Raw genomic sequence first — 25,261 nt, 5'->3', positions numbered from 1 at the left:
ACTACCAATTAGGTTCAAGAGATAGCTAGGTCTCACCTGGAGTTCCGTTACTCTGATAAGGGAAAAATAAATTAATTTGAAGGTGGCAGGTAGCCTAGTGGTTAGAGCGTTGGACTAGTAACCGAAAGGTTGCAAGACCGAATCCCCGAGCTGACAAGGTAAAACTCTGTCCTTCTGCCCCTGAACAAGGCAGTTAACCCACTGTTCCTAGGCCGTCATTAAAAATAAGAATTTGTTCTTTACTGACTTGCCTAGTTAGATAAAGMTTCAAATAATAAATAAAAATGGAGCGAGTAGATGGTGAATGACCATTCACTATTTAAATGATTTCTGAACATTCTGTCTGCTATTATTCCTGTGGAAATCAAGTTCTATTGATCTTTTGATATTGTAAGACTAAATGTTTTTCATTATGAATCATATAATCTCTAATAGTAGTCTGATCCATCCTAAGGTTAATAACTCTACTGTATTTAATTGGAAACAAGCCAGTTATTGTCTGCCCTCTCTGTGTAGTCATCTGGCCAGCCTGGCCTTTTCCTGTCAAGGTCTGTCTTAAAGGTCATGGGACTTCCTCCCTGGAAGACGCTAGTACAGGTTGTACTCACCTGGATGCTACAACAGGGCCTTTTTGTGAGGAGTCATACCTCAGTGGCAGGAGACCCATCCCCAAACACTTCCCTGAGTCGAACGGCTGAATGGACGCAAGCCCCGTATTTGTAATATCATTAGACATATCTCTGATGAAATCTGTGAATGTATTGTAATGTTTTCTGAATTGTATAACTACCTTCATTCTGCTGGACCCCAGGAAGAGTAGCTGCTGCCTTGGCATCAGATAATGGGGATCCATAATAAATACAGTAGACTGAACCGCTTCTGATTTAAAATATACCAAATAAAGTGATTTCAGAYAGCAATCATTTTAAACAGCGGTAACATAACAGTAGCCTAACATCTTTACAAACTCACAAGCTGGCTGCTCAGAGCTAAAACGATCACATGATCACTGAAAGCTTTTTTAACCTGACAGAACTCGTCTAACCAGATCTGAGCTGGTGTCTCTGGTTGTGAACAAGCAGCAACCTGTAGACTAAAGATCGCCTTGGGGTGACAATGTGGGTGCACTGAGGCAGTGATGATGACTTCCTGTAGATTTAATGGCTGAATATGTAGACGCTAAAAGCACCGTGTTGAACTCATGAAAAGTTACTAATTGACAGAGTTGAGAGGCAGAGAGAGAAGGGGATTCATGTCCAGTGAATTGGAAAGATAAATGTTTAATGATTATTTCTTTCCTGCGGTGGATAAACAAACATGTCACTGTGTATCTTATTATTGATGTACATAATTTCAATCAGTTTAACATTATTTACAGATTAAAATAGTACAATATTTTGCTTCTGTAGTTGTATGCCCACATTTGATGTACAGTGCATTCGGAAAGTATTTAGACCCCTACTTCCACATTTTGATACGTTACAGCCTTATTCTAAAATGGATTCAATTGGTTTTTTTCTCCCTCATCAATCTACACACTACCCCATAATGACAAAGCAAAAACGTTATTTATTTATTTTTTTTACATTTTTGCATGTGTATTAAAAATAAAAAATGGAAATATCACATTTACATAAGTATTCAGACCCTTTACTCTACTTTGTTGAAGCACCTTTTGCAGCGATTGCAGCCTTGAGTCTTCTTGGGTATGACGCTACAAGCTTGGCACACCTCTATTTGGGGAGTTTCTCCCATTCCTCTCTGCAGATCCTCTCAAGCTCTTTCAGGTTGAATGGGGAGCGTTGCTACACGGCTATTTTCAGGTCTCTACAGAGATGTTCGAGCTCTGGCTGGGCCACTCAAGGACATTCAGGGACTTGCACTGTGTGTAGATTGCTGAGGATTATTTTTTATTTTATCAATTTTAGAGTAAAGCTGTAAAGTAACACTGTGTAAAAATTCATGAGGGCTGAATACTTTACGAAGGCACTGTATGTCTGCATAAGTCATTTGAGTTGTTAATCCTCTTCCAAACCAAGTGCTTCTTCATAGTGAATGAGATCCATTTGGTGAGCTGGTTACATGACAAGTKTTTTCCCTTAACTTTACCCCCTAATAGGCCTGTTGAGAAGAAAATCAAAATGTCCAGTTTACCCCACGTTATTGAGGTCATAAGAGACTTTGTTCAGATTGTGTACCTGTAGCACTTTCTCTTACCACGAGGGGGCTCTGTTACCCTATCTTTAAAATGTGTTGTCAATGTTTGTCTTAATATATTATTTATAGAGAGAACATTAGCATAATGGTACATTTGTTATGGTTGAAAACCTACCCGATTACACCCGTTCTCTGAAGCTACAGCTGTTTCTTTTTTAGTCCCTATTGTAAAGGTGATAGCTACTGAACAAGCAATTCAACATCAATCTGATTTTATTAGATTTTAATGGGGAAAGCACAGATCTGTTTTGATCAAGCAGAATCATTCAAACGGCTCTTTATTCTGGTGCCAAATTGGAGGTGCTATGTGTTTCCATGATGCAGGCATGAGATGAAACACTAGAATAAGCTGGTGCATGTCACGTTTTAATGACCATTGTCAACATGCCCTGAAATATATACAGTTGCAGGCAGCAGTGAATCAACATAGGTTGCATTGTTTTAGAGGAAAAATATGTTGTAAACAGTTTTCTACTGGAAAAACACGTCTCTGTGGACCTGATTAGCCATTAAGCCACATTCAATCATTGAACTGCAGTGGATCTCTGCATATGAAGGCCCATGTGTTTTGCCATTAGACTTGAGTCAATTAGTCAAATGAAAACTGCTTAGGAATACATTCAGGTGACGCTCCTGTAGTAATTCACATTATATACGCCACCTCATGGGGGCTAATGACATTGATACCGCTGTGTGGTAATGTGGCCATAATAGCCCTGATGAGGCGTAGTAGGTCATAAATATTGTCATGACTTCATGGTCAGGATGAACAGAGATCACCAATGGCAGGGTATAGTAGGAGGCCTAACAGAGGAGGCCAGGGTATAGTGGGAGGCCTAACAGAGGAGACCAGGGTATAGTGGGAGGCCTAACAGAGGAGNCCAGGGTATAGTGGGAGGCCTAACAGAGGAGACCAGGGTATAGTGGGAGGCCTAACAGAGGAGGCCAGGGTATAGTGGGAGGCCTAACAGAGGAGGCCAGGGTATAGTAGGAGGCCTAACAGAGGAGGCCACGGTGTAGTGTGAGGCCTAACAGAGAAGGCCAGAGATATAATCACTGCTTGTCAAGGTGATCATAAATTCACAGCATCACTCCATAATGGAACACAAGGCCCTCTTTTATATACTACTTATGTTATGCAGCTCTTTGTCTTCAGTATTTCCTGATACAGTGCTGTGGGCTGATACAAGTGTAATTAGGGTCGTAGGGTCGTAAATGGAGATGTTTGCCCAGCGGGAGTGGGAGAAACATGCATTATGGATTGTAAATCCACACCAACCCAGACTGTCCTTTCTAAAATTATTAAGAACTCCTCTTCTCTCAACAGAGGAAGCTACCTTGCTGGAAGCCCAAATCAATCTCAATGAACTCAAAAAGGGCATTGGATAACATGAATAAAGGCAAATCAGCTGGGTAGGATGATATTCCTCCTGTTTAAAATGTTTGAATAAATTAGGTCCATATTGCTCTGAATGATTCATAGAGCCGTTCACAAAGGTTAATTTAGGAGACGTGAACACAACACTAATTTGGCTCCACCTAATGTTCTCACTATTGCCCCCTATCTTTGAAAAACACAAATATGAAAATTTTCCCAAATGTTTTCCTCTCGTCTCGAGACTAACTTACCCAAATTGATCCACATGGACCAAAGCGAGTTTGTTAAAAAGCATTTATCCTCGAATAACCTCCGTTGACAATTACAAACACTGCATGACCAAAAGTATGCGGACACCTGCTCATCGAACGTCTCATTCCAAATCATGGGAATTKATATGGAGTTGGTACCCCCCTTTGCTGCTATAACAGCCTCKACTCTTKTGGAAAMGCTTTCCACTAGTTGGAACATTGCTGCGGGGACTTGCTTCCATTCAGCCACAAGACCGTTAGTGAGGTCGGGCACTGATGTTGGGTGATTAGGCCTYGCTCGAAGTCGGCGTTCCAATTCATCCCAAAGGTGTCCGATGGGGTTGAGGTCAGGGCTCTGTGTAGGCCAGTCAAGTTCTTCCACACTGATCTCGACAAACCATTTCTGGACAGACCTTGCTTTGTTCACGGGGGCAATGTCATGCTGACCATTATTCCTCCTCCACCGAACTTTATAGTTGGCACTATGCATTGTGGCAGTTAGCTTTCTCTTCTCCCCCAAACCCAGATTTGTCCGTCGGACTGCCAGATGGTGAAGCATGATTCATCACTCAAGAGAATGTGTTTCCATTGCTCCAGAGTCCAATGGAAGCGAGCTTTACACCACTCCAGCCGACAACGCTTGACATTACTCATGGTGATCTTAGGCTTGTGTTCGGCTGCTCGGCCATGGATAAGAAGAGCAGTTCTTGTGCTGATGTTGCTTCTAAAGGCAGTTTGGAACTCAGTAGTGAGTGTTGCAACCAAGGACAGTAAATTTTTACGCACTACGTGCTTCAGCACTTGGTGGTCCTGTTGTGAGCTTGTGTAGCCTATCACTTCGCGGCTGAGCCGTTGTTGCTCCTAGACGTTTACACTTCACAATAACAGCACTTACAGTTGACTGGGGCAGCTCTAGCAGGGCAGAAATTACGTGTTACGTGTTCTGACGTCCTGTTGTGTGGTTATCAGGGCACGTTTACCAGTTACTCAGGGCGTTTCTCTGCATCCAGCATGCCAATCACCCTGCTCTCTGCCAATCAAAGGAATGCCTGAAATGTTTCGGTGTCAGGCGTTGCTGGTGGCCAGCGGGATAGCTACCTGTTATTGTTATCAGATTTATCAGACAGTAGCCTGTGTGAGTTCTGGGTCAATAAACCGTTCAATTTGAGAACTCCAGAACTGTTGTGGACATTCTCTCATTTATGATCTATTGAGGTAATTAAAAATATTTTATACAAGGTGTGTCTATGTTAAATTGTTTACCACGATGACGTAATCCTGTGGTTGAAATTTCACCCTCAAAACAACAGCATACTGTAATTGATGCATTTTTGKAAATTAAATCTATTTTCCATGTAGATTCACGTCACAATACGTTGACAAATTACGTTGAAACAACGTTGATTCAACCAGTTTGTGCCCAGTGGGAACTGACCACAGGAGTTGACATAACGGCACAAACTATCTGGGACCAATAGTGCTTAGCGATTAACAGATTATTATAAAACAAATTGGTAACTAATTGACGACAYCTATCGGTTAAATGATTTGAATTCAATTTCATTCAGTTTTTCCCCCTGAGCTTAATGTGCAGCTTTTCTATAGATAAATCTGATCACGCCCGAACTGTGCATATAGTAGTGGGTTCTAGTTTCCAACAGGCCAATGTTCTACATACACTACATGTGTATGTGGACACCTGCTCTCGCACCCTATATAATTATTTTTGATCATACATGATGTTCCAACTCTTCCATGTGTTCCACTGTTTTGTTGATGTTTCTTCAATATACCCATACCAAAGTGTTAGGGGTTCAATTATGACAAATTAATTTAAAAAGGGAATCTAGWGCTTGAATAATGATGATTCGATATAACACGTCGATATATTCGTTGTGCTTTGTTTCAAAAGTGTGTAATTTATTATATATGCAGAACGATTTGTATTGAATTTATATTGATATAATAACCCACCCCCTGATTTACAAGTGGTTCGTTCCCGAAAGGTGGGTGGGTTTCCCCTCCGCTCAAAGAAATGTGCTAGTCTGCAAGCCACCATCAACAATACTTTACTGCCCCACAGGCGCTCGAGGACCGAGGTAAAGGGAAGTCAAACACCCGTGAATTCCCTTGACGATTTGACAAAGGATTAGCTAGCTACAAGGTAAATGTCAGACAGAAGAAATACATCATATGTCATTACCCTGTTTTATCGTTTAGATAGCTACTAATACTATTATTTTGTTGGGCTCCTGCTGGAAATGATTAATATTGACGACCAGATAACGGGTCACGATTAACGTAAGTTCGATAGCAAGCGTATGTTGGCTAGCTAGCAGCTAGTGTTATAGGTTTTGCTAACAGCAAGCTAACAATGTCAGTCGTTTAGTTAACTAGTTAGCCACTCATTTCAGATGTATGTCAATGTAGCTAGCTAACTAGCTAGTTGTATGTGTTAGCTAGCTAGTCGTAAGTTAGGCTAACTTCCTATTTTTCATGTTTTTTCAAATTCATGTTGTGAAGATGTTACTGTCATTTGTCCTTTCCTCCTTGTGTTAAACCTAGCAAACTACTCAGACAAACAAKAAATTGTTAGGGAACAGCGGTTGTTTTCTAGTTGTCCCTGCCATGGGCATCAGGTGACAACACATTCACTGAAGGCTGTTGCAAGAAAATGTACAATAATTGCCATATGAGACCACACTTAACTAAGGTTTCATTTAGACTTCAAATACATCCACATAATTATCCAGTAGAGTGTTAAGGTTCCAAATGAAACTGTGGTTTGGTGTTATACTTGGGGAATACTGTATTCCATGTTATAGAAAATCTTCTCCGGAACACAGAACACTTTATGATGAGGATATCTTATGATATGATTGAAAAAGGTTGCGGACTGGTCAATGTTAATCCCTAGTCAATAATGGCACCAAACAGTGGCGACCTGTCATTCAGGGCACCTGAATTTGCTGCTTTAATCTCCACTAGTTTAGCTAAAAAAAATATGTTTTTGCATGATGCCATTAATTCATTTAATTCCATTTTTWAAGTTTTGAACGATTAGGCCTACCATGTCACAGCTCGTTTGCTTGCACTTGCTTATATTTAGCGCTAAGTGTTGATGATATAAGAACAAACATACACTACCGTTCAAAAGTTTGGYGTCACATAGAAATMTCCATGTTTTTGAAAGAAAAGCAKWTTTTTTTGTCCATTCTAATAACATCAGATTGATCAGAAATACACTGTAGATATTTTMTATGTTGTAAATGACTATTGTAGCTGGAAATGGCTGATGTGTTAGGGAATATCAACATAGGCCCATTATCAGCAACCATCAAGCCTGTGTTCCAATGGCACGTTGTGTTAGCTAATCCAAATTTATCATTTTAAAAGGCTAATTGATCATTAGAAAACCCTTTTTCAGTTATGTTAGCATAGCTGAAAAAGAAGCATAAACTGGCCTTCTTTAGACTAGTTGAGTATCTGGAGCATCAGCATTTGTGGGTTTGATTACAGGCTCAAAATTGCCAGAAACAAAGAACTTTCTTCTGAAACTCGTRAGTCTATTCTTGTTCTGAGAAATTAGGGCTATTCCATGTGAGAAATTGCAAAGAAACTGAAGATCTTGTACAACGCTGTGTACTACTCCCTTCACAGAACAGTGCAAACTGGCRCTAACCAGAATAGAAAGAGGAGTGGGAGTGCACAACTGAGCAAGAGGACAAGTACATTAGTGTTTAGTTTGAGAAACAAACGCCTCACAAGTCCTCAACTGGCAGCTTCATTAAATAGTACCCACAAAACACCAATCTCAACGTCAACGGTGAAAAGGCGACTCCGGGATGCTGGACCTCTAGGCAAAGTTACAAAGAAAAAGCCATATCTCAGACTGGCCAATAAAAAAAAAAGATTAAGATGGGCAAAAGAAGACAGACACTGGACAGAGGAACTCTGAATGATCACACCTGTTTGTTGGTACGTGTGAAAAGGTTAAGGTAGGGTTTGCATAAAGCATTAACAAATCTTCATGCTTTATGCAAACAGAGTTTGAAACAATTTATGATATAAAATGTAACTTTTACTACTTCGTGTAAATTAGATACGTAATATGCTAATTAGTATGTACAGCATGTCAAATTCCACACGTTAAGCTCATTCATTTATAGAAAGGTGGTCATATTGTTAACATATATTGATGTTTTATGCAGAACTGGGAGGTAACTATTTAATGAAGCAACACCAAATAATTAATATAATTGTTTTTATGAATTATGCTAATTAGCTGGTGAATTGCAACGTTCCATTCACTTCAATTGGAAACATTTTATAAGCTTCTGCTCTTACACCTTTTAAGGAAGACAAACTTAAAAATATAAATAAAAACTGCACAAAGTTGGTGTGTGTGTGTGAGGTAGTACGTGTGTGTGCGTATTGTGTGATTAATATAGACACCACAGGACCTGGAAAAAAATGGGATGAATTTACATTGAATATAGACATAATAAATCTAAAATGCAATTCAAATAAATTCATTAGTTCCTAATCTATGGATGACACATGACTGGGAATACAACTTTTWAAAAAAACAGAAAGGTAGGTGAGTGGATCAGAAACCCAGTCAGGATCTGGTGGGAGCACCATTTACCTMCTGCAGTGAGACACATCTCCTTCACATAGAGTTGATCAGGCTGTTGATTTTGGCCTGTGGAATGCTGTCTATTACTCTTCAATGGCTGTGTGAAGTTGCTGGATATTGGTGGGGGAATCCCAAACATGTTCAGTGGGTGATGTCTGGTGAGTATGTAGGCCATGGAAGAACTGGGACATTTTCAGCTTCTTGGTATTGTGTACAGATCCTTGCGACATGGGATCGTACATTATTATGCTGAAATATGAGGTGATGGTGGTGGATGAATGGCATGACAATTGGCCTCCGGATCTCGCCACGATATCTCTGCATTGAAATTGCCATCGATAAAATGCAGTTTTCGTCGCTTATGCCTGACCATACTATAACCCTGCCGCCATCATGGGGCACTCTGTTCACAACATTGACATCAGCAAACCGCTCGCCCACACAACGCCATACATGGCATCTGCCCGGTGCAGTTGAAACAGSGATTAATCCGTGAAGAGCACACATCTCCAGCGTGCTAGTGGCCGTCAAAGGTGAGCATTTTCCCACTGAAGTCGGTTACGAAGTCGAACTGCAGTCAGATCAAGACCCTGGTGAGGACGACGAGTACGCAGATGAGCTTCCCTGAGACTGTTTTTGACAGTGTGCAGAAATTATTCAGTTGTGCAAACCCACCGTTTCATCACCTGTCCGGTGGCTTGTCTCAGACAATCCCACAGGTGAAGAAGCCGGATTTGGAGGTTCTGGGCTGGCGTGGTTACACGTGGTCTGCGGTTGCGAGGCCGATTGGACGTACTGCCAAATTTTTTAAAACAACGTTGGTAGAGAAATTAACATTCTAATTCTCTGGCAACAGCTCTGGTGGACATTACTGCAGTCAGCAATCCAATTGCATGCTCCCTCAACTTGAGACATCTGTGTCATTGTGTTGTGTGACAAAACTGCGCATTTTAGAGTGGTCTTTTATTGTCCCCAGCACAGGGTGCATCTGTGTTATGATCATGCTCTTTAATCAGCTTCTTGATATGCCACACCTGTCAGGTGGATGGATTGTCTTGGCAAAAGAGAAATGCTCACTAACAGGGATGTAACCTAATTTGTGCGCCAAGTTTGTTTTTTGTTTTTGTTTTAGAAATACTATATTTGTACATATGAAAAAAAATATCCCAGAKATTTTATTTCAGCTCATGAAACATGYGACCAACACTTTTACATGTTGCCTTTATATTTTTCTTCAGTATAGTTGACTGAACTGTATAAACAATTATGACTATTTAGCATTATAAGAATTACAATTATTAACAATCAAACAATGTAATTATGGGCAGGTGGCCTGGTAAAACAATACCCTAACATCTAGCCTAGGCCTCTTTCATATCTCTCTTACTCTCTCTGACACATGCATACAAAAAAAACTCACCAAATCTCTCATTCTCTCCCATGGGTACACACACTGCCAGCCAGTCAAGCAGATATCTCTCTTGACGGGCACAGTATTAGTAAAAAAAATGGACTTAGAATACTGCAGTTTGCAATACTGTCTAAAACACTTAATGTGCTGTTACTGTAATATCTGCATATGTAGCCTAATTGAGTTATTTTTGTCATTACTGCTGCTACGCATGGTATGTACTTTTGAAAATGGTCTAAAAGATTTCATTTTCAATCTTTCGGGATACTGTAGTGCTGCTAGATGACTGATTTGTATTGGATTTGCCAAAGGTGGATTTGGCGCATTCGCACTTGGTCAAAACAATGTAATAGTTTTTATTGTTAAGTACATACTGTAACGGCAGTAATGACGATAGTTGTTCCGCGAAACTCCTGATTTTGGTGAGTGTAATCGTTATTACTTTTGTGTTATTATTTCTCTTTCCCTGCAATGTTGGGAAGCGCCCATAAGTAAGCATTTCACTGTTAGTCTAAACCTGTTATTTGTCACATGCTTCGTAAACAATGTTTTTTAATTAAGTACCTAAAGTATTTTGACAACATTAGCTATCTAGCTTTATGCTCTCCTGTCTTGTTTTATTTTTTATTTAACTAGGCAAGTCAGTTAAGAACAAATTCTTATTTACAATGAAGCCATACCAAAAGGCCTCCTGCAGGGACAGGGGCCTTGGATTCAAAAAATGTTAAAAAAAATAAAAATGGTTGTCTTTCCACTTGGTTTGTCATACTGTGCATATTGTATTTTTATTTGTGCTATTACTGGGAGTTATTTTCAAATGTCAATATAGGCTATATTTAGGGACAGTATAAAAGAAGAATGGGAACCTTGAATATGTGCGCCTACTCATTCATTTTAATCTCATTGTGCAGTTTAGTTATGTAATTCTTCAGATAAACGCAAGGAAGAAAAGGATCCTAGGGGAGAGAGGGAGAGACAATTATTTTCAATTACCCGCTTGGTTGTCACATTCCGAAATGGTCACCAATGTAAGCCGGGGTAAGTTAATTTACCAAAAGTAAACATGGGTCACCAGACAAGACACACAGTTTCTGTGAGATCACTGTCGGGTCCTCGTTTACATGGCTTTTTCATAAGCTTTTTAAAAGGTGTTCCATCGTTTTGAAAATCAGGTCATCCCTCTCCTTTRTCATAAAGGGGATCTCGATCTTCTGCGCTGTTTGATATTTCATCAGATATGCTTTGAGTGCACTGCCTTGAACAAACCGTACCTCTCAGCATGGTAATGACAGTCTCATTCATGATGAGCAATTTACATCAGAAAGTCTCCCGTTCCGTCTGACTAGTACAAGCCAAGATGTACATTTGAAAGAGTTTCTCTGTTCAAGAATGAGGGAGAACTCTTAGAGGTCAATGAATGTTGTGCTAGTCTCATTTCCTTTCATGTCCTCTTATCTCCATGTTTTGTGTTACTCCCTCTCAGAGATAGTATGGACAAAGAGGAGCAGTTTGTCAACATCGACCTAAACGACGACAACATCTGCAGTGTCTGCAAGCTAGAGACCGACACGGGGACCATGTCCTTCTGCCACGTCTGCTTTGAGCTCAGCATCGAAGGTGAGAACGTGAAGTGGGGGGGAGGATATCAGAAATCACATTTTTCATTCAACTCTTATTGGCCATCTGCTGCCTGGGAAGAACGGTGGTCTAGAACAGTACTCGTGTTACTTGATAAAAAAATGTAGTCAGTGGCAGGATAGCGCACAACAGCACAGTAGCGTCTTGTTCAAAAATTTATAGAATTCCGTTGGTCATACGTCCATTAAACACAGTCTTGCTCAACTACTGGTCGGACAGGTGTAGTGTGTCAAAATGCAAGATGGAAGGGTCTCTCGTCAGAGGTTGCATTTATTTTGGAAGATTGCAAAATATGACCTTTACTGTCAAGACAGGAGAAACATATTGTTTCAGGTGATAATAAAACATATTTATTTCATTTACTTTCTATCAAGTCAAGCTAGCTTACACAGAGCAGATAGCTAGCTAAAAGCTAGGTTGAATGTAGCCAGCTAACCCAATGCCTAATAATTATCATCATAAACAAATGTCATGAATACCATCAAGAACATTTTCGGAATTGTAATGGCAGGCTACAGTCATATAATTGGCTTAACTTTTTAGGAATAGGGGGCAGCATTTTCACTTTGGATGAATCGCGTGCCCATAGTGAACTGCCTCCTACTCTGTCCCAGATGCTAATATATMATTATTATTACTATTGGATAGAAAACACTCTGAAGTTTCTAAAACTGTTTGAATTATATCTGTGAGTATAACAGAACTCATATGGCAGGCAAACTTCCAAACAGGAAGTGGAAATTCTGGGGCTGGTTGATGTTAAATTCATCGTCTATTCACATCCCAGTAAGATATGGATCTGTTCGCACTTCCTACGCCTTCCACTAGATGTCAACAGTCAGTAGAACGTGGAATGCAGCCTTTAGTGTGATGTGGGGCCGGATGGCAGCTATTTGAGTCAGTGGTGTGGCAGAATGCTAGTTCCTGGTCACGCGCGCTAGTCATGATATGGCCATGCGTTCCATTACTCTGTAGACAAAAACGAATGCTCCGGTRGGARGTTATTGGATATATATGATAACAACATCCTGAAGATTGATTCCCTACTTAATTTGACCAMTTTATTCGACCTGGAATATAACTTTTTGAAGTTTTCGTCTGAGTTTGCCTGGACCGGCGCCAGCGTTTGGACATGTGAACTAAACGTGCTAGCAAAAGTAGCTAATTGGACACTAGTAATGGACATTATCGAACAAAACAACGATTTATTGTGGAACTAGAATTCCTGGCACTGCATTCTGATGAAAGATCATCAAAGGTAAGGGAATATTTATGATGTAATTTCGTATTTCTGTTGACTCCCCACATGGCGGAGAAATGTTGTGTATTTCTGAGCGCCGTATCAGATTATTGCATGGATGCTTTTTCCGTAAAGTTTTTTTTAAATCTGACACAGCGGTTGCATTAAGAACAAGTGTATCTTTAATTATATGTAAAACATGTATCTTTCATCAAAGTTTATGATGAGTATTTCTGTTATTTGACGTGGCTCTCTGTAATTACTCTGGATATTTTTGGAGGCATTTCTGAACATGGCGCCAATGTAAACCGAGATTTGTGGATATAAATATGCACATTAACGAACAAAACAAATGTATTGTGTAACATGATGTCCTTTGAGTGTCATCTGATGAAGATTATCAAAGGTTAGTGATTAATTTGATCTTTCTGCTTTTGTGACTATCTTTGGCTGGGAAAAATGGCTGTGTTTTTTGGATTTGGTGGTGATCTAACATAAATTTATGTTGTGTTTTCGCTGTAAAACATTTTAAAAATCAGACACGATGGGTAGATTAACAAGATGTTTATCTTTCATTTGATGTATTGGACTTGTTAATGTGTGAAAAAAAAAAAGTAATATTTTTTTAAATTTCGTGCGCTGCCTTTTCAGTGGATTGTTGTGGGTGTTCCGCTAGCAGAAACCCCGGGCTAGAAAGGTTAACAGCCAATGTATTATTCAACGTTACTATTAAAATAGTACTCATTGTTTGGGTCATTGTTTACAAGTTGCCCGCTATCCTATAAAGCCATTTTGGAAAGCTACATTTGTTCTGTGGTTTTTCTACCTTCCTGTTCTGGTCGGACTGGAGATGATGCAAAGTATGCGTCTCGCAACAGAGCCTTGGACGCAAGGGGGCACTGCAATGCCACTCTGGTGTGGATTGTCCCCATTGAAGTGAATYACTTCCGGCGCAGCACAATTGGAATGTGAATGAGGCTTAGCAGGGTTTGAAATTCACTTTTTGGTCCACCAGCCACTGTGGCAGGTAGGTAGGTAGAAAGAAATAATAATCTACCATCCACTGAGATATTTTTACAAGCCAAAATAGTTTTCCCATAATTGCACAACAAAAATAAAACCAATAAACGGATGACCATGCTTTTGGTTTTTCTAAAACAAATGTATTACTAGTAAGAAGTAATGGGGTATATTGCTTAATTTCATTTTTGTGACCGGCCTTTTAACCAATGTATGTTAATTTATATTTTAGATACAATAGTAGAAACGGATACAATGCATTCGGAAAGTATTCAGAACCCTTGACTTTTTCAAAATTTTGTTAAATTACAGCCTTATTCTAAAATGGATTAAATCGTTTTTTTTACCCTCATCAATCAACACACAATACCCCATAATGACAAAGCAAAAACAGGGTTCTAGACACTTTTGCTAATTGATTAAAAATAAAAACCTGAAATCACATATTCAGACCCTTTACTCAGTACTTTGTTGAAGCACTTTTGGCAGCGATTACAGCCTCGGCTTCTTGGGTATGACGCTATAAGCTTGGCACACTTGTATTTGTGGAGTTTTTCCTGTTCTTCTCTGCTGATCTTCTCAAGCTCTGTACAGAGATGGTTTTCCTTCTGGAAGGTTCTCCCATTTCCACAGAGGAACTCTAGAGCTCTGTCAGTGACCATCGGGTTCTTGGTCACCTCCCTGACCAAGGCCCTTATCTCCCGATTTCTCAGTTTGGCTGGGCAGCCAGCTCTAGGAGGAAGAGTCTTGGTGGTTCCAAACTTCTTCCATTTAAGAATTATGGAGGCCACTGTGTTCTTGGGGAATGCTGCAGACATTTTTTTGGWACCCTTCCCCAGATCTGTGCCTCGACACAATCCTGTCTCAGAGCTCTACAGACAATTCCTTTGACCTCATGCCTTGGTTTTTGCAATGACATGTTGTCAACTGTGGCACCTTATATAGACAGGTGTGTGTCTTTTCCAAATCATGTTCAGTCAAATGAATTTACCACAGGTGGACTGCAATCAATTTAAAGAAACATCTCAAGGATGATCAATGGAAACAGGATGCACCTGAGCTCAATTTCTAGTGTCATAGCAGAGGGTCTGAATACTTATGTAAATAAAGTATTCATGTTTTTTTAATTTTGAATAAATCAGCAACATTTTCGGAACTGTTTTCGCGTTGTCATTCTTTTTTAAATCCATTTTAGAATAAGACTGTAACGTAACAATGTGGAAAAAGGGAAGGGTTCTGAATACTTTCGAAATGCGCTATAAACAGTTCTACAACAGAACATCAAGAATCAACAAAGTGCCTACCCTGCCACAAAAGGCTGAGTGATATGGCTTATTTATTATTATAGTTCAGGGTTCCACCAGGGTCTAAAATTAACACCCGCCAACTTTCATATACGGGTTTATTTTGGCATTGGCGGGTAAGGGGTGGATCGAAATGTACCTAATGGTTACCTGGAGGAAATGGGGGAGGGTCATGCTTTTAAAATTTCAGTCAATAGAAGGGTTTCGTATTTTTTTWACCTAGTTCAGGGGAGGGTCATGTAATTGATTTTAAATAGTTGTCAGTGTTTTTAGAATTAGTTAATTGCTAGGCAATACAGTGCCTTCAGAAAGTAWTTATACCCCATGGCTTATTCCACATTTTGTTGTTACCACCTGAATTCAAAATGGATTGCTTTTTTTCCCCCTCACTCATCTACACACAATACTCCATAATGACGACCTGAAAACAACATGTTTTTTGGAATATTAGCAAATCTATTAAATTTAATGCAGATCTCATTTACGTAAGTATTCACAACCTGATTCAGTAAATGTTAGAATTACCTTTTGGCAGTGATTACAGCTGTGAATCTTTCTGGGTAAGCCTTTTTTTGCACATTTTTATTTTTTAAATTCTAAAAGCTCTATCAAGTTGGTTGTTGATCATTGCTAGACAACCATTTTCAAGTCTTGCCATAAAAATATAAAAAAATTGTCAACTAACTAGGCCACTGGATCTGATTTGATATAAAGTGATCTATAACAGCGCTTTGGGCTTGCTGGAAGCAAGCTGTAAAATACCCATCAAAGACGGGACTCCAATGCATATAATAATATCATTGTTTCTTTTCTTTGACATTCTGAGGCTGAGCTACAACCTTCTATAGATGAGACAAACAGACTTTTCTTGGGTAGTAATCTAATTCTGTCACTCAYTTGATTTAAGCTATTCACTTTCTGTACTATAGAAAATGTTTAAACCCAGACAGCTTTTAAGAACACACGTGTGACCTTCTCTTGTTGGGTTAAGCCACGGAAGAGAGTAGCCAACAATTAAAGCTTCCATTTTTCTGTGTCGGTAGGCCTACTCTGTCTGGGGTGGAAAGGTTGGCCAAACTTTTTAAAGTACCATGTTCAGATCCCTAATGTCTGTTGTGGCATGTTCCTGTATTACCAAATGAGGAGAGTTACAAACTACACACCAGTCAGAGTTATACTTAAACTTCATCTTTAATGAGCTTTAAGCTTTAGCCTTTGACTTTCAACAATTCACTATCTATAATGAATTTTGAGAGTTCCAACATAATGGCAACTGATCTTTTATAGCAAAGATCCACCCCCCTAGTCGACATGACAAAACACAGATAATAGGAACTGTTCACAAAGAAAGACTTTTACTTGCGAGAGGAGTATCCCATAGCCAGATAGCATTCGCTATAAATTATCGTTCAGTTTGGTCTCTAAGACGAGGTTCTAATCTCGTTTCTGGTACTTCATAGCACAGAACTATTACCTCATCCAATGGCATAACTCAATTGTCAACTCTAGATACACCCCACTCCTTGACAAGCTCACTGAGGGGAGTGACTTGTGCACAGACAATTACTTGCCTCCACCAATTACTTGTGGAGGCAAGTAATTGGTTCCCCCTTAAACCATGTGAAGGGATGGCGTGATTAACAGATACATTCACATATGAAGACAATGTTCCATCCTGTCTCTTGCCTTTCTGATATTCTGCATAGTACCAGAGACATGTAAAAGACAAGCCTGACCTCTCCCCTCTGGGCCCCAAATGACTGGGCCCCAAATGACTGAGCCCCAGCTGAGGGAAGAAATGCAACTGCCAACACTAGAGTCTATTAGAAATACATTCTAATAAAAAGTATATCACATAAGAATATTATGCAGATATGACATCTTAATTACTTATGTTACCCAACTAATACTGATTCATCCACCACATGACTTCTCAGATTGAATTATTGTTCAACAGGTACAGTTTCATTGCAAACAAGACACAGATTTGGCATTGGAGAAATATGATAAGATGAACAGAATTATCTCTGTCCATTCTTAGCCTGTAATTTTGGTAATTTGTTTGGTATTAAAAAAAGCTCTAATATGTAAAATTATGTAGACTTGCATGAAATGTTTATGAAAGGCTGTTTTTTCTCAGACCTGCAAATACTATGGTAGATGTAGGCAATGCTTTTACTATAAAGGTGATCTTTTCACCCTTAATCTTGTTCACGGTGGTCTGCGAACCCACAACCTTCTGGCCCACAGCCCTGTGCTCTGTAAAAATTCCTGTGTTGCCATGTAATGCTTAATGGATGAACAGTTTCTAAACCTGCATATCCAAAGCTCTAGTCTGTCCAATAAGTGTTCTCTGCTCTTTTTTTAAGCATTCAGGGACGGTGTAGGGAGGGCCATCCATTTAATTTCAGAGATCCGATTTTCTCCATGTAAGCCTTTATTATAAATAACGTTCACTCCCTAACACGGAATCCAAACCGGCTGCGCCATCGTGCATTAATGTATTTTGTCCCCCCACACCAAACGCGATCACAACACGCAGGTTAAAATATCAAAACAAACTCTGAACCAATTACGTGGTTTGGGGACAGGTCAAAGTATTAAACATTTATGGCAATTTAGCTAGCTATCTTGCACTTGCTAGCTAATATGTCCTATTTAGCTAGCTTGCTGTTGCTAGCTAATTTGTCCTGAGATATAAATATTGAGTTGTTATTTTACCTGAAATGCACAAGGTCCCCTTCCGACAATTAATTCACACACAAAACGGTCAACCGAATCGTTTTAGTCATCTCTCCTCCTTCCAGGCTTTTTCTTCTCTTGATTTTATATTGCGATTGGCAACTTTCATAAATTAGGTGGATTACCGCCACTGACCTCGTTCGTCTTTGTCACCCACGTGGGTATAACCAATGAGGAGATGGCATGTGAGTACCTGCTTCTATAAACCAATGAGGAGATGGGAGAGGCAGGACTTGCAGCGCGATCTGCGTCACAAATCGAACTGACTTCTATTTTAGCCCTTGGCAACGTAGACGAGCGCGAGCGGTGTGGGTGCAATAATTGAATAATGTAGACTTCTAAATTTATTTTTCAGCACACGCGATGCGAGCGGTGTAGTCWGCCTGTAAGAATGTCTAATTCACCAGCCACGTTGGCGGCTGGTCACACTCATGGCAAGCGTTTCATAACTCAAGTATGGGCACCAGTGCAAGTTGTGATTTATAGCAAAATACATGCTGTTTTAAAAAGTATTTCTGCAATTTTGTTTTATATCTGGTAATGCACAAAGAAATCATAACGTTAACGTATCCCACCTTGCGCAGCAATACTTCCTGTCTGGAGGGCTGTGAGCACTGAGTGAAGTGCTGAAAGATTTGTTTTTAAATGCAATGAGTACAGGCATAAACTGTGTTCTAATTTACTCAAGTCTACTAAAGTGATACTTTGTCCTTGTGTTTCTTGGCTATTTATACTGAATAAAAATATAAACGCAACATGTAAAGTGTTGGTTTCATGAGATTACTTTTTTCCATACGCACAAAGCTTTTGTCTAATGTTGTGAACATTTGTTTACATCCCTGTTAGTGAGCGTTTTATTCTTTGCCAAGATAATCCATCCACCTTACAGTTGTGGCATATCAAGAAGCTGATTAAATGGCATGATCATTACACAGATGCACCTTGTCCTGGGGACAATAAAAGTCCACTCTTAAATGTGCAGTTTTGTCACACAACACAATGCCACAGATGTCTCAAGTTGTGTACAAGTGTGCAATTGGCATGCTTCTGCAGGAATGTCCACCAGAGCTGTTGCCAGAGAATTGAATGTTCATTTCTCTACTATAAGCCACCTCCAATGTCGTTTTAGAGAATTTGGCAGTACATTCAACCGGCCTCACAACTGCAGACCACATGTAACCACGTCAGCCCAGGACCTCCACATCCGGCTTCCTCATTTGCGGGATTGTCAGGGGAGGGGGAGGTGTTCTGAGGAATATTTCTGTCTGTAATAAAGTTATTTTGTGGGGGGAAAACTAATTCTGATTGGCTGGGCCTGGCTACCCAGTGAGTGGGCCTAGCTCCACTCCCAGCCCAGTCATGTGAAATCCATAGATGAGGGCCTAATTTATTACAARTGACTGATTTCCGTCTATGAACTGTAACTCTGTAAAAATGTTGAAATTGTTGCATGTTGTGTTTTTATATTTTTGTTCAGTATCCATTGTTTTGTTCTCAGCTAGGTTGCTTTTCAATGTTTGAGTTTGCTTCCACTGCTAGCAAAAAGAGAAGTTGTCAGCCTCTACTAGTGAGAGTGTCACTGGCACATGTGATGACTCGAGTGGCCCTGTWACCAAGGTAACCTTAGAGGCAGCAATTTTTTTTTTGTCTCTGATATTTTGGTTAAAAGACTCAAATCACAGAATGTTAAATTAATACGAGCAATATACCACATTACATCTTACTATCATATCAAATTGTATTTGTCACATGCGCTGAATACAACTCACTGTGAAATGCTTGCTTACAAGCCCTTAACCAACAATGCAGTTTTAAGAAAAATACCCCCAAAAATAAGAAATAAAAGTAACAAATAATTAAAGAGTCACAGTAAAATAACAATAGCGAGGCTATATACAGGGTGTACTTTTACAGAGTCAATGTGCGGGGGCACCGGTTAGTCGAGGTAATTGAGGTAATATGTACATGTAGGTAGAGTTATTACTATGCATAGATAATTAACAAAGAGTAGCAGCAGCGTGTGGGGGGGCAATGCAAATAGTCTGGGTAGCCAATTGATTAGATGTTCAGGAGTCTTATGGCTTGGGGGTAGAAGCTGTTAATTAAGAAGAATTTTGGACCTAGACTTGGCGCTCTGGTACCGCTTGCCGTGCGGTAGCAGAGAGAACAGTCTATGACTAGGGTGGCGCTGGAGTCTTGGACATTTTTTAGGGCCTTCCTCTGACACCGCCTGGTATAGAGGTCCTGGATGGCAGGAAGCTTGGCCACAGTGATGTCCTGGGCCGTACGCACTTGCGGTCGGAGGCTGAGCGGTTGCCATACCAGGCAGTGATGCAACCAGTCAGGATGCTCTCAATTGTGTACCCGTTGAACCTTTTTGATAATCTGACGACCCATGCCAAACTTTTTCAGTCTACTGAGGGGGAATAGGCTTTGTTGTGCCCTCTTCACAACTGTATTAGTGTGCTTGGACCATGTTAGTTTGTTGATGATGTGGACAACAAGGAACTTGAAGCTTTCAACCTGCTCCACTACAGCCCCGTCGATGAGAATTGGGGCGTGCTCGGTCCTCAATCATCTCCTTTGTCTTGATCACGTTGAGGGAGAGGTTGTTGTCCTTGCACCACACGGTCAGGTCGCTGACCTTCCTATAGGCTGTGTCATCGTTGTTGGTGATCACTGTTGTGTCATTGGCAAACTTAATGATGGTGTTTTGMAGTTGTGCCTGGCCGTGCAGTCATGAGTGAACAGGGAGTACAGGAGGGGACAGAGCACGCACCCTTGAGGGGTCCCCGTGTTGAGGATCAGCGTGGCAGATGTGTTGTTGCCTACCCTTACCGGCCCGTTAGGAAGTCCAGGATCCAGTTGCAGAGGGAGTTGTTTAGTCTCAGGGTCCTTAGCTTAGTGATAAGCTTTGAGGGCACTATGGTGTTGAACGCTGAGCTGTAGTCAATGAATAGCATAGGTGTTCCTTTTGTTCAGATGTGAAAGGTCAGTGTGGAGTGCAATAGAGATTGCAACATCTGTGGATCTGTTGGGGCGGNTATCTTATATTCTGGGGATGAGTAGAAGGAAGTTGAAATTGGGCACGTTATTTATCCAAAAGTGAAAATGCTGCCCCCTATCCTAGAGAAGTTAAATAGACAGGTACGAAGAATATATGTGAACTCTCTTGGTAGATAGTGTGGTCTACAGCTTATCATGAGATCCTCTACCACTGGCGAGCAAAACCTCGAGACTTCCTTAGATATTGTGCACCAGTTGTTGTTTAGAAATATACATAGACTGCCACCCCTTTTCTTACTAGAGGCTGCTGTTCTATCCTGCTGATACAGTGTGTAACCTGCCAGCTGTATGTTATTCATGTCGCCGTTCAGCCACGACTCGGTGAAACATAAGATATTACAGTTTTAATGTCCCGTTGGTAGGATATACGTGATTATAGTTCTTCCACTTTATTATCCAGCAATGTAAGTTGGCCAATAGTACCGATGGCAAAGGCAGATTAGCCACTCGTCACCGTATCCTTACAGGGCACCCCAATCTCCTTCCGCGATATCTCCGTCTTTTTCTCCTGCGAATGACTGGGATGAGGGCCTCGTCGGGCGTCTGGAGTAAATCCCTCTCGTCCGACTCATTCAAGAAAAATGATTGGTCCAGCTCAAGGTCAGTAATCCCTGTTCTGATGTCCAGAAGCTAATTTCAGTCGTAAGAGACGGTAGCAGCAACATTATGTACAAAATAAGTTACAAACAATGTGAAAAAACAAACAAAATACCACAGTTGGTTAATAGCCCTTAAAATGGCAGCCATCCCCTCCGGCGCCATTACATCTACTAGTAATACATTTCTTGTTTTAGAAACTTTACTGTTTCTTTACTGTTTAGTAAAGTTTCTAAAACAAGAAATGTATTACTAGTAGATGTAATGGCGCCGGAGGGGATGGCTGCCATTTTAAGGGCTATTAACCAACTGTGGTATTTTGTTTGTTTTTTCACATTGTTTGTAACTTATTTTGTACATAATGTTGCTGCTACCGTCTCTTACGACTGAAAAGAGCTTCTGGACATCAGAACAGGGATTAGTTTCTAAAACAATGCTCATCTGTTTTTTGGGGTGTAATTATAGCCCACAATGTTTTTGCTGGTGAAGAATTGGAGTGGCTGGTATTATTATAATTTTTTTGTGTACCTGGTACAGTGGCTGGTATACAAAAAAGTTTGTTTCAGGCCCTGTTGACATGTTTTACAAGGAGTACATGATGTGCCCCAAAGTACAAATGTTGAAGCGCACAAATAAATCTCGGAGAAATTATTTGAYTGTTTTAATGATGCGAAATTACTAAAAGTTAATTTATATGTTTTTAGGAGTGATCCATCCTCAATCAAGCACAATCATTAGGTGAGACAAACATTTTCAGCTGCCCCTTTAAGGGACAAACTGTTACCGTGGTGACTTGGGCACTTGCTTGTCTGTGATTGAAATAGACATGCTTACCCACAAGTGACAAAATCTACCCGCATTTGGCAGGTGGTGGGTGTTAATTTTCAACCCTGGGCATAAGGCCTTGCCAGTATAATTTTCCAACAGCTTTGGCCTATAGGAGAAAAGTCTGCACGGCAAGTTAACCACAGTGTGGTTTGTGTTCTGTGTAAGCTGTGGGCCCAGCAGGTTAAGGTGGGGGTGTAATGGCTTGAATCACCTCCCTCCCACCGCCTGTCTCAACACCTGTCCCAGTGAATCTGCTCCCTGTCTCTAGGTGAAAGCCCTAATGGAAGCTTGATGTTATCCAGATTGATGATGTGCGTCCTTTGAGAGGATATGTTTTGGCGTCTATTCAAGCTCTGCCCTTGTCTTCATCAGGGACCGTATGTAATTTCCCCATGCAGTGGACAGAATGGGTCTGAAGGGCACATAAGAGGCGAGCTGAGCATCCATTCATTCATTAATTCACCCCAACCCTTTCGTTAGAACACAGTAGACAGACTGCTGCTCAGCCTCCTCCTCATGCTTTGCCACTCCAATTCGAGGTGCAGCAATGTGTTTTGAAGTGGATTTTTCCATTTTTAGTTAATGATTGGCCTATTTTCAATGAAAGAGAACGCTACCTCCGAGGGGACTTGATGTGCTGTGTGGCTCAGCGTTTGTGTCATCTCATGGACAGACAGAGCCACTGTACAAGGGCCCCTCTTTTGTGAGGGAGAGCTGTGCATTTATCTCCACATGAAAGGAGAGAGTCATCCTATTGAAGCAGCTGATAGCAGAGCAGACTACATTTAAAAATATATATATATATATTTAACTAGGCAAGTCAGTTAAGAACAAATTCTTATTTACAATGACGGCCTACACGGCCAAACCCGGACGACACATGGCCAATTATGCTCCGCCCTATGGGACTCCCAATCACGGGTGGCTGTGATACAGCCTAAACTCGAACGAGGGTCTACAGTGAGGCCTCTTGCACTGAGATGCAGTGCCTTAGACCGCTGTGCCATTCGGCAGCCCAATGATACATCACTGAATACTTTTTTGAGTATAGTATTATGTAATTCTGACAGGAAGGGTAATTCATATGCATCAAGGATGTATGCTGTGCATGCATTGAGCAGTTATTGAATCCTGGAACTAAGGGAATATATCCTGACTGAGGAATGGTAATAATATATCCTGTATGTTCCAGGCTGAGTTGTTTATTGTACTGCAGCAGGGATTTATTGTGAGTTTCCCAGAAAGAGCATGATTGTGAGTGGAATGGACAGATGCCTCAGTCTGCGTTACTGTTGTCATTGTTGCTCCACTGTGTCTTTATGTGTCTAGATAAGCCTAGCCTATTTTGGCTATTGTTGCAGAGATTGTGATACAGCCTGTGTGGCCACTGTCCATGAAGTAAGCAGAACAGTCGGGCAGGTGGAATGTGCTTTGTGGCTGCCTTTATGGGCTGGTGACATTTACAGTGCCTTCGGAAAGCATTCAGATCCCTTGACGTTTTCCACGTTTTGTTACGTTACAGCCTTACTCTAAAATAGATTTTTTWAAATTAAATCCTCAATCTACACACTACCGCATAATGACAAAGCAAAACCAGGTTTTTAGACATTTTTGCAAATGTACAAAAAATAAAAGCAGATTACTTGAAATTGAGCTCAGGTGCATCCTGTTTCCATTGATCATCCTTGATGTCCACATTTCGTCCAAGGTGGCTTAGCAGTTCAGACGTCTTTTTCTGTTCCGTATTGTTCGTGTCCTGTATATATATATATTTACACCTTTCTTCGCATATCTTTTATCTATTTTATTATCCAAGAACTCAACTACAAAAGCTTTCCTGCAAAAGCTTTCCTGCAACCCGCTTCACCAATTACAAAAAGTATTATTTACCTCAATCTGAAAATCCATCGTGGAAGCTAGCCAGGGGCTAATTCAGAAGCTAGCCTGAAAGCTAACCAGAAGCTACTCCGATAGCTAGCCAGAAGCTAATCTGAGCCCTATCAGCAAAGGCTCCGCTTTGGGCTGAACATTGAGATGTGAGGAGCTGTTTTTAGCTAGCTACTTTTCGTCACGCTAAACTCCAACAAAGTCACGGAACATTGTATTTCTGTGAAATAATCTCTCCTGTCAACATCGACAATGTTCTGGTCACCATGTTATGATCTTAGTAAGATATAACTGTACAGAGACGCACAGAGAGCAGAAGCAAGTGGCTCCGCTTCAAAATGTTTTGTGATCATTGAGTAATTCTTGAAAATAATGTATCCTAGCTATTGATGGGGAAAAAACGGCCCTACACGGCCCTAACCCGATGTATAGTGTGTCCATGTGTTTCTAGCTGTCAGAAGCTACCAGCAGTAATAGTAGTGGCTATTTTACACTGCTACTGCAGCATTAGCTGGTTATTTATTTCCTTTCTGTTTCCTCCAACACTAGCTGTGTGTGGCGATTTTGGTACTGCAAGGCCCAGAGTATCACCACAGTGCAAACAATGGATTGTGACTGTTATTGCAGTCCTTCACTCACACCCCCAACCACAAACACTCCTCAAGGCCCAAACAGGCTTTAAAGTTTGACGTTTCTCTGTGGGAGAGAGGGCTGTTTTTAAAGTAATTATGGTTGGCTATTAGCCTATGTTTTGTGGTCTCTGTCCAACCAAACTGATGTTTTGCCTTTTTATATTTGAGTTTAGGGGAACTTTGTTTTTTGAATTGTGCTTTTGCACCTTTTGAGTGTTATTCACCACAGCATCCCTTTGTGCTTCAGTTGCACTTCTCCACTCGGATGAGAATTCACAAAACGGGCATTCTATCAGCACACAGTGCTCTGACAGGGGTCGCGACTAACTTTTTCCCCCCTCACTGTCCAGAAGTGAAATTTCAACTGTCGCCAAACTGAACTTGAACTGGTCCAAAATTAAAACAGACAAG

General features: G+C 40.6%; 1 protein-coding gene across 1 annotated transcript in view; it reads left to right on the top strand.

The window, feature by feature from the left end:
• The first annotated feature begins 5,887 nt into the window (after positions 1-5,887).
• LOC111950609 (protein EURL homolog) overlaps positions 5,888-25,261 on the top strand; it is a 62,926-nt gene continuing 43,552 nt past the window's right edge. Inside the window, exons 1-2 of the mRNA XM_023968334.3 lie at positions 5,888-6,010; positions 11,380-11,513. Of these exons, the coding sequence (XP_023824102.1) occupies positions 11,387-11,513 (127 nt within the window). The 5' untranslated portion in view covers positions 5,888-6,010; positions 11,380-11,386. The remainder of the gene's footprint in view (positions 6,011-11,379; positions 11,514-25,261) is intronic.

The sequence above is a fragment of the Salvelinus sp. IW2-2015 genome, linkage group LG23 (assembly GCF_002910315.2).
Source record: "Salvelinus sp. IW2-2015 linkage group LG23, ASM291031v2, whole genome shotgun sequence".
Taxonomy (NCBI): Eukaryota; Metazoa; Chordata; class Actinopteri; order Salmoniformes; family Salmonidae; genus Salvelinus; species Salvelinus sp. IW2-2015.
This window is presented reverse-complemented; position numbering and strand designations above follow the sequence as displayed.